The sequence below is a fragment of the Onychomys torridus genome, chromosome 23, assembly GCF_903995425.1.
Source record: "Onychomys torridus chromosome 23, mOncTor1.1, whole genome shotgun sequence".
NCBI classification, from domain to species: Eukaryota; Metazoa; Chordata; class Mammalia; order Rodentia; family Cricetidae; genus Onychomys; species Onychomys torridus.
In genome coordinates this window covers 19622397-19633255 of record NC_050465.1, presented here as the reverse complement: position 1 = coordinate 19633255, position 10859 = coordinate 19622397, and the positions used below count along the sequence as shown (strand labels likewise).

The 10859-nt window shown below is 41.1% G+C and overlaps 1 protein-coding gene across 1 annotated transcript in view; it reads right to left on the bottom strand.

The window, feature by feature from the left end:
* Positions 1–1969: 1969 nt before the first annotated feature.
* Positions 1970–10859, bottom strand: part of Man2a1 (mannosidase alpha class 2A member 1) — a 160520-nt gene continuing 151630 nt past the window's right edge. The window contains exons 18-19 of the mRNA XM_036173695.1: positions 3703–3813; positions 1970–2359 (exon numbers count right to left, since the gene is read on the bottom strand). Of these exons, the coding sequence (XP_036029588.1) occupies positions 2207–2359; positions 3703–3813 (264 nt within the window). The 3' untranslated portion in view covers positions 1970–2206. The remainder of the gene's footprint in view (positions 2360–3702; positions 3814–10859) is intronic.

Sequence of the window (10859 nt, the reverse complement as noted above, 5' to 3'; positions counted from 1 at the left end):
AGAGAGCGGTAAAGCAACAACTTGGTCCACTGAATACCTGTGGCAATCCATGTAATAAAATCCAACCAGACAGACCACTGAGGTCATGACAGAAGTGTGGCTGGCTGTTATGTGTGCCAGAGAAACTGAATTCTTTAGTTAATTCTTGACCATAACCCAAAGCAAAAAACCCTCTCTTCGTTTCCCTGATGTTGTAGTCTGAAAATAATTTTAAAAAGCAGAAACTTGCTGGTTCCGTAGAATTTCTGCTTCACCCGTGAGTAAAGAGCTGGTGGCAGCAGCACCCACCGAGCCAGGACCCCGACTGGCACAGGGCAGACCCATTTTTATTGCATCAGTTTTCATCCCATCAGAATTTCTGCAGTGACTAAGTGCCATCACTTAACCACCGAACACAGTGAACACCCACAGGAGGCTACACCCTTAAGACACAACAAGAATACCGATCCCGTTCCTGGCCTTTGATCCTAACTATCCTAGCCAATGTCCACAGAGGTCTACAGAAGGTGTTCTGTTGTACTTCTTCAGTTGCTTATTCCCCAACAAGTGAGGGAGGGAATGTACGTCACATGCTTATTGCATGAAATCATACCCTTGCAGTACTGTTGTCGACTCTGGAATTGTTTCCTTGATGATTTATAGGCAAAGGAGTTCATGAGCAGAACAGAACAGTGAGTGTAGGAGCTGTGTCCAGAGGGACAATCCAGAGGACTATCAGAACAAATGCTTTTCTCTGTAAGGGTATTGGAATGACAAGAGGTAAATGGAAGTTTGAAATCAGAGAATACTAAACCAGGTTAAGACACTGAGGAGAATTTTTCACAAGTGTACATAGCCAGAGAATTCTTTTATGCTGAAATTAAATACTATTATTCTATTAAAGAAACAATGATCTCAAATGAACTTAAAAGTCCTGTGATGGCACATGGGCTAGAATAACACACTGAGGTCACCACACACAAAGTTTGGAACATAGTCTTTAGTGAAACACATCAAGATGAGCGACACACAGTGGATTTTAAGACAGTCTCTTTTAAAGCCTTCTCTCTTTAATATGGTTGACTACTGTGAAACGCAAACAGGATTTGGATCTCATGTGTTAGAAAATCCTTGCTTCAAGTCGCTGTTTCCTTGGCAGCAGCATATTTTAATTAATAATATTTTTCTTCCTTGTTTTGTTTTCTGACATCTCAGTACATTCAAATAGTCAAAATGTTTAGAGTAACACCACCACAAATTTAATGAAACAGATCAGAATGTGGCCAGCATTATCAAGCAAAAGTTACATAATTTACGAGTTATAGAAAGTACCCAACTCCTGTCCCAGCCCCCCCCATACCCCTCCCCTCCCCACACAGTAATATGGACGCCAAAAGGTTTAACAAGACTTATACAAAAATAAGGCACATTGATTTTTGATATGGTAATTTAAAAATAGAAAACCCCGCCTTGGAACACCTGTATTCAAATGAGCTGTGTAAAAAGACACCTCGTGGTACCTAAATGGAATTGCTTCTTCTGTTTCAGTGATAATGGAATAAATTGCACCCATCCCACATTGTCAAGTAATGAAAATATGCCTCTTTTTCTACTGGTGAATGACTAAAAAAAATCAGTTCTTTTTTTAAATGTACGGGTAGGAAAGGGTAGTCTAGAGGCTCATTGGGCAGGAGTATGAAAATCAACGACGTTTATCATAAGGGTTGAGGGATTGCACTTTTCCACATAATTTAAACACACACAGAAATTTAAATTTGTAGCAATGATCAATGATTACAACTATTTTGGCCATTAAAAACTATTACCCACCAACTTTTGTTTTCTTCTTTCCACTTAGGTCAAATGGGTATTACTTTTTAAGAATCTCTTTACAACCCTCAATGCAAACATAATTAGTTAGCATTTAACCTGAGATACAGTCTGTTGAGGGGTTGTCTTTCAATATTTCTTTTTCTTTTTCTTTTTTTTTTGTGTGTGTGTTACATCAGTTCGCACTGATAGTAGTAGTTTGTGGGGCAAACTTAGAAAAAGAAACCTTTTGAAAGCATGGCTTTTTCTTCTTTTCTTACTAGACAAGTTTAAAAAAAAACATCACAGAATTCATGTTGTCCCAACAGCTGGAAGCTAAAGTAATGTGCTTAGTTATTGCACGTAAAAACCACGAGGGTAACGAAGCCAGGCCCTCCCCTCCAATCTCAAGTCAGTTTCATCTCAAGCGGATCCGGAACGTGCTGATTTCCATGGGACTCAAGTTGATCTCACTCACATTCTGGGCATCTGGAGGCCAGTGCATCAAGGACAGTGAAGAAGGGATGAGGCTTTCTACAGCAAACTTGTTGAAAAGTTTGGGGATTGACATCTAAAAAAGCAAGTGACAAGATTTGCATATTCAGATCAACCCCGAGTGAAGACTTGTAGCACATCTATGAAATTAATTTTAACAAAGCACAGGAAGGAATGCATTTATGTAGTGAATTTCCCTTTTAAGAAAATGAAGGAAGAAGGGCATTTCTGAATACATAAACTATCCCTGGAGAGACACATAGCTGTGAGAAGTTCCTTTGCATTTCTGTTGGATATCGGGAAAATATAGTCTTCACCTTGCCAGGTTATCCTAAAGTGTCTCTTGGGATAATATGACTCTATTATCTCTCTTAAGACTCAATACTTCAACACTAGAAGGTTTATTACGTATATTCAGATCATCACTAATAGAGTAGAAATACACTGGAAAACACACACACACACACACACACACACACACACACACAGAGAGAGAGAGAGAGAGAGAGAGAGAGAGAGAGAGAGAGAGAGAGAGAGAGAGAGAGAGCCAGTCATCCAAGCAAACCCTCTTCTCAGGGTTTGCCTTAGGATGTGTGCTAACTTGTAGCACTGGATCAAGACTGCTTGAGTCTGTTCTGTGGCATGCCTACACATTGGTGTGCCTATAGCATTGGATCAAGACTGCTTGAGCCTGTTCTGTGGTGTGCCTACAGAGTTCCGGCAGAGAGCTGGTTCTGCCAAGCTGCTGGCTATGTGCAAGGACCAGGCAGCTGCTTTGTGAGTCATGGCTCACTTAGAGGCAGGAGGCTGGATGTTCATCCTTCCAAGGAGAGGCTGATGAACTGCCAGACGACCAACTTAAGGAGAAAAATCAAGAACAGGCAAGCAGCCAGCAGGGTGCAGACTAATGAGCCATCTGATCTCCACAGTGATGACTCAGACACAAATCTGGATCAATCAGGAGACCCAGACAAACATTTATTTCTCCAAATGAATCAACTGACTTGAGCTCTGCACAGCTGACTCTGGGCTGTGTTCAATTATTCATTGACAATGGTCTTGATGTTTATGCCATAACTTTATTGCTATGGCAATCATCAGTTATTTTAAAAATTGTCCCAGCCTTTGTGGAAAGTGAGTTCTACCTACCATGGCAAAACTACATGGTATGTGAGCATGGGTAGCCTGGATGAGTGGAAAATGGGGAAAAAGAGATGTAAGGTGCTTTAGTCTTAAGATGGGAGACCAAAACTTTAGATGGAGCAAGTGTTTTGTGAAGATGAAGAGACTGAAGTTGGCTTGCAGGCAGGCAGGAACAAAGGAGTTCTGGGCAATGAAGGGCTAGATTGTCCTAACTGCACAAAGTGAGCATTTCAAAGCTCTGCTGTCTTGACTAGCAAAAACACACTCTTAACTTACCTTTCCCTGAGTAGTAGAACAGGAAAGCCCTGTGCCTTTACTGGAGAACTGGCAATCAAACCCTTTCCTGTGGAGGATCAAGGCCGCCTCATCTGAATAGCCTTTGCCCATCTGAAAATGAGAACACCAGTACACCACACAAGCATTAAAGAAAGTCTTTACAGCACGTCACACAGCACTGTCTGATGTCTGTACTTTTACTTGACAATGAGATACGATAAATTCATCTCTTCAAAGGGACACACTCGTGGGGCACATCCATTTCCATCCCCACTCAAGTTTACCTCCCAAGGTTCTGGTTAAAGTAACTTCATGCCTTTGCTTCCCCATGACTCCTGAAGGAATAGATTTCTTTTTGCCCACATGCCAATAATGATTTATTAAAGTTTCCTCAAATATAATAATCTAGGTTTTTACATACACATCTATTGAATAAAACATACATAAACTTAGTCCTGGTTTGGTCAAGTGATGATGTAACATCAGCCTTAACATGGGAAAACTTCTCTATTAAGTACCACTTCCTGTGAGGTGCACTAACATTTTTCATCTTTAATGTGTTGCTTCATTATTTTTATAGAAGAGGCATTTAAACTGAATTGCTTATGCTATACCAGCCCACATATATTAATTTGATACGTCATTTTAAGTTCACATTACAGGAATCCTCCTGGGGCAAAGAGAAAAACACCAAACATAACCAGTCAGTGATGAGAAGAAACATACATTTTATTTGTTTGTTTATTCACTGCAATAAATTCTCTTGCATTCATCTAAATTGTGATGTCATGCATGATTCAGATTTTGGGGTATTTGAAGTTAGAATCATCCTAATAATTTTTTTCTAAAGTGCAAAGATGGAATCTGAAGAGATGACTCAGTGAGAAAAAGCACTTGGTGAACAAGTCTGATGATCTGAGTTCGAATCCCCAGAACCCACATAAGAGGCAGAAGCAAAGTGCAACCATCTCCAATCCTGGCAATCCCTACCTGAAAATGAGAGATGGAGATGGAGTTTCTGGGTGCTCACAGGCCAGTTAGCCCAGCTTACCCAGCAGCAAAGATACCCTGCCTCAAGCAAGGCAAAAAAGGCAAGAACCAATATTGGCAGGCTTCTAACTTCCACACGTGTACTGCAGCCCCTGCACATGCTCACATATGCACTCAAATACACACAAATGGGGGAAAAGTGTAAAGGTGTTTGTGAGGATAAGCGAAATGAATTAAAAATCTTTGGAACTTTTATGATATGTAAACTATTCAAAGAGAGCTGTCTGTTGCTAGACAGCGGTTCTGGGACAGACACAATTTACTTCTCTCTTCTCCAGCAGGAGAGATGACATGGCCAAGCTCATGGTCATCATCACCAGAGGCTAAGCTCTGTTTCATTAGATGCAGGGTTTTCTTTTCTGAATAGCTGCCAGAAAATCTCCATGTGACTTAATGCTAAGGGGCCTGAGCAGTTTAAACTGCTCTCCCACCTCAGGGTCTAAGCTAGGATAACATGCTCTGATACTGGGCACTGGTATTATTTTCAGGGGTATTGCAAGCTATTGTCTGAAGGGAGAGAAAAAATGTAAAGAACTCTGAATTATCAGGGGACCATGATATACACAGCAACTCTAAATCTATAGATGGTAAAGATGTCTAATAAAACTTCAACAAAATGTTGCGTCCCAAAACACATTTCAGAGCATAAAAATATCACATAGAAAACCCTTTGCAAATTATACACAGATCATCATAAGAATAACAATGAGAAATCAATCCTGTACCAACTGTGGCACCTGGGAACAGCAACTTATTTTAAGCATTAATTTGTCTATAAAATAGAATTAATGTTTGCCTACTTCCTGCATGAACTCATCCTGTGGATGACTCCAGCATGAATTTTATCTATACTGTCTCACAGAGCCTCAAAGGACAAAATATGCTCATTGAGAAACTGAAGATGAGTAACTCAGAACTTAGGTCAGGCCTTGGTCAGCCACTCTGTGCTCTGCAATTTAGTAGCTGCATTTAGTAAAACCAGGTTTTCCCATTTCTACAGAATAGAGATGAAATGAAATAACCTAGAAAAAATGTGGTCCAGTGTTTGATATAGGATGCCCTTGGCTATTTGTGTTTTTAAAGAAATTCATCAACTTAAAATAGGTGATTACAAACATTACAAATTAATACAAATGAAATTCACATTCATAAATTTCCCCACTGACATTACAACTTTGTAGCTAAAGAAAAAGAGAACTGTCCAATTTTACACCTAATGTTATATATCAAAGCCCCAAACAGTCTATATGTGGATTCACAGATTAGATGCCTTCTTAATTAAACTCTTCTAGAAGCACTTGTCACTGTTAATCTAAACTATGTGGCATTTTTAACTTTCTGGAGCATTCATAAAAAGCCACTTAACCTAGTACTGTAGAAGATTTTATTTACACACACACACACACACACACACACACACACACACACACACACACACATACAGAGGAGAGAATGCCCCAACTTGACATCTTCCACCACCAAGTGAAACTTCCAGTGCCAGGAATGGGTTACATCTAGTTGACTCTTTGGTCAAAGAGGCCCTGTGAGAAACCCCAAACATCACAGGCTACTGCCAAGGCTACTGGTTGCCCTCCACAAACTGAAAGTAAAGCCCTATTGCTGAAGACAATACTTATACATCTCAGTGAACACGAAGAAGTTGAACTTCATTTAAATTCCTATTCATAAATTCATAAAACTACTGTTCTGCTAAAGGGCTGTAGCAATAAAATGACTCCGAACAATAATCTGCTATATTCATAGATCTGTGTCTCACTCAGCCATCATCTGAGAAGGTTCCTCTTACAGTAGATGGGGACTAACTCAGACACCCACAACTAGACCATGTTCAGAGTGAGAGACTTCGGCGTGCTCTGTCTGGAGTGGGATGTCTTCATCAATTCCCCCACTTTGGGGCTCAGGGTTCAGGGATCTATCTGTACAGGAGAGGAGGCAGGAAGATTGTAAGAGCCAGAGGGGATGACGACTCCAAGGAAACAGTGTCTTCCAGACACAACAGGACTGACACACATATGACCTCACAGACCACGGCGGCATGCACAGGGCCTGCACAGGTTCAAGTCAGATGAGGTTCTGGCACTGAGAGCGGGAAGCTGACATGAGCTCCACACTTAACCAAGAAGCTATCTGCAGTTGACACCCACATGTAAAGGAGAAATCAGTTTCCTCCACTGGAGTCCCACGAGGTATATTTCCACGCCTCGGGGCAGGCCCATGCCCAGGAGTAGTTGTCAACTCAAAATCAACTCAATGGTGTTTTGTAACCTTTAAATCTCATTTTGCTTTGTGTGGGGAGGCTTTGAGACTCCCTCTTGAACTAGCTACTCTGGAGAGGGCATGTGTAAACATTGGCAAAGCACTGCCCCAACTAAACCCTCAGCCACAGACAGCAGAGACTTCCGGGATTGTGATCAAGTCAACCCAGTCCCTGTGATGAGAAAGGGAAGTGACTTGGGCTCCCATCAAAACAAAGAAGCTATTTGTAGTTGACATACTTCAAGACAGGACCCGCACACAGTAGTAGATGCCAACATAAAACAAACTCAAGGCATTTGTAGATGTTTGGTCTCATAGTACTTTGTTTGGGACTTTCTTTTTTCATCTTACTGGTCTTTTGCTGGTATATTATAGCTTCTGATTCAGTGCTTGTGTGTGTGTGTGTGTGTGTGTGTGTGTGTGTGTGTGTGTGTGTGTGTTTGCACACGCCTATTTGTTTTCTAAAGACAGAGATGAAGAATGAATAATGGGCGTGGAGTTCTTGAATGAGTGGAGAGGTGGGAGGATCTGGGAGGAGTTGGGGGAGAGTTTGAAAGTGTTATCACAATATATTCTATGAAATTTTTTAAATATGATAAAAACATCAAAAAAAGTAGGGAAACTGAATTTAACTTGAATATATATTCAAAAAAACTTTTATACATTCAAGCAGGTACACTATGTGCTCTAAGAAAGTAAACAGATGCTTAAATAAAAAAAAAATCACTAATATGTTATTAATATCAGGACCTCAGAGGAGAGGGGTATGGGGAAATATACACCCCATGAAAACTGCACCAAGTTATGCTTGGCAACTGTCTCTGAAATAGCCAGGTCACATCTGAAGGTGAATCACTCAGTTCAGGCTGGGTGTTCCAACAGTCAAAAATCCATTACAGAAGTCACTTCCTGAGATAAAATCCAACATCCCCAGAGCTAGGTTGTGAGGCTATTCCTGTGACAGGATGCAGTCTGGGAAAGTTGAACTAGTTTGAAGAGTGAACCCCTCAGACAAGGCTGGGATTAGAGAAAGCTGGATCCAAGCGAGGTCTGGTTCCACAAACCAGTCACGAGGTTTCAAATAATCATTGAGTTTCAGTAAATGCAGGGAGCTGGGTTAGACTCCTGAAGAGTCCCTCTGATGACCAAAGGCCAACCACTGTGACAGTGATTACTAACACATGTTGAATACAGGCTCTAGCCAGACAATACATATAATGGTATTCACTGACAAACTCACTTTATGTCACAATAACCTTTAAGATGGTTAGCAAACTTAATGACGTAATATAATATTCACAAGTTTGCTTATGCAGGAAAAAGCCTACCACAAAGCACTCTCTCTCACAGTCTGAGAGCAAGAATGACTCATGACCCTGCTTCAGCTCTCTTGGGACCTTACCATTCAATGGTTACCACACCTCTGTAAGAGATGATAAGGAAGGACAGCAGTGTCTCTTTCTTCTTATTTCTCTGCTGAGAGGAAGTACAAGATGAGCCCCAACTGACCAGAGTCTCCTAAAAGAGCAAGGGGGCACACAGCCTCCTCATAGGGCTTCAGAGGTGCTCACACACTAAGGCTAGACAGTTAAATACCCTGACTACGATGTAGGAAAACTTCTCTACACTGCTCAGATTCTTCAAGAATTTAGACTTTTAGAAACATATTTAGTAACTCGAACAACCTTTGTCTTCATTGCATTCCAGCAGTGAGAAACCTAAGAAAATCCCACACTTCACTGCAAGTCCTGAGACAGCAAGTAACCAGTAAAAATTCATTTTTCAGGACACTCATTAAAATGCCCAGTAACAGTTCTCGGTTTTGATCAACAAGATAAGATAACAGATGTTAAGGGAAGGTGTGCAGTTGTTCTTAGATATGTACAACAAAGGACATTCCACCCCCTCAATTCTCACCTTTTCAGAGGCTGGGGAGATCAATAAAGCACCAATCAATTCTTATAAAAAAGGAAAAACAAAAATCTCAAAGTGTCATGTATGGGGGGTAGTATAAACAAGTGAAGATAGAAAGTTTCACATTAAAAGTGGCACTGATTTTGAAAGGATTGGTTAACTTTTTGCAAGAACACAGTTAACCACAAATAAAAAAAAAATCACACAGGGAACATAAGGGTAATGTGTGCAAATTAAATGAAAATGTCAAAACATAAATAACAATAGAATAAGTTGACAAAATCTAGGCTACACATTATTTTTCAAAACATTAAAGTTGAACATCCCCATCTCCAAGCTGAATGCTGGACCAACTATCTCTCTGGCTCTCTCTTTGTTCCAAGGTTAATTTGTGGGTTTAGTCTTTAGAACTCTGACTCATGATCTGTCTACCCATGAGAGTTGTATTGATTTGAATGAGAATGGCCCCTGTGGAGGCCCACAGAGGCTATCTAGTAAGACCTAACTCAGGGTTCAGAGAATCTGGGCTTGCTTTACCCAGCAAGACTGTATCAAGAGATGATTTGGTCACGGGGGTGGTTATCAGGTGTTTGGAAAAGTCTACACTTGGTTGTATGGCATGCTTTGATCTTGCAAGGGGGAGGTCTTTTGCCTCTCCTCTTGGCATATTATAAAATGCCTTTGGATAAGGCTGTGGTCAACGACTGGGTATTGACCCAGGGCCCTCCCGAAGCTATTTTGTGTCTCTGTCTTTCTCCTCTTCATCTTTCTACCTTTCTACCTAATATTTCCTCATTTCTCTCTCCTCTATCCAAGAAACCCTCAAAAGGTGAGAGCAGGTCAGAGCTGGTCTCCCATTGACTCTCACAGGCCCCCATAGGCTCATGTATTTGAATGTTTGTTCCTCAGTTGGTGGAACTGTTTGGGAAGGATTAGAAGGTGTGTCACTGGGGGTGGCTTTGAGGTTTCCAAAGTCCATACCATTCCCAATGAGCCTTCCATTCTGTATCTCCTAATTGTTGTTGCAACAGATAAGCTCTCAGCTATCACTCCAGCACCATTCTTGCCTGTCTGCTGCCATGATGATCATGGACTAATCCTGGGAAACTGCAAGCAAGCCCCCAATTAAATGCTTTGTTTTTGTAAGTTGCCTTGTCACAGTGTCTTATGATAGCGACAAGGAGTAACTAAGACAGGAGTATTTCAGCATCTTTACCACCAGACCCCTCTTCCTTAATAGGAGTTGACCTTTCCCAGTGACCTGGGTTTTCCTAACTAGTATACTTTGGTGGTGGTGTTCATGCTACCCAGGTTTCAAACCTTTAGAGAAGCTTCACTGTGGTGATATTTTAATTATGCTGAAATGTGATTTTATTTGTATGTTAATAAATAAAGTTTGCCTGGAGATCAGGGGTCAGAGGAACCAGGAACAGAAGTCAGGCAGTGGTAGCCCACCTCCGATCACATGGCAGGCAGAGTCTCTGTGTGGTCAAGGACACAGCCAAGCATGGTGATATGAGCCTTTAATCCCAGTACCAACCATAGAGACCTGGAGGTCTGTATAGACAGGCAGTGACTAGGGAGTCATGTGGCTGGGCTTAGAGCCAATGAGAAGGCAGAAGAGGAAAGCAATAAAAGCACAGGTTAGACAGGAAGAAGCTCTCTCATGTGGGAAACTATGACTTGGTAGTAAGCTAAAGGGTAGTCAGTGGCTCTTTGCTAATTCTCTGATCTCTTCGGCTATTACCCCTGTATTTGGCTCTGTGTTTCTTATTTACTAAGACTGTTTAGAATTTCATCTACACTTCACCTGAAGTGTTTGAGAGTCAAGGGAAGAGAGAATGATCAAGAGAAGACAGTTCAAAAAAGTGAGGATGAAGAGGCGTACTGAGTGAGAAGGTTAACAGTTAAACTCA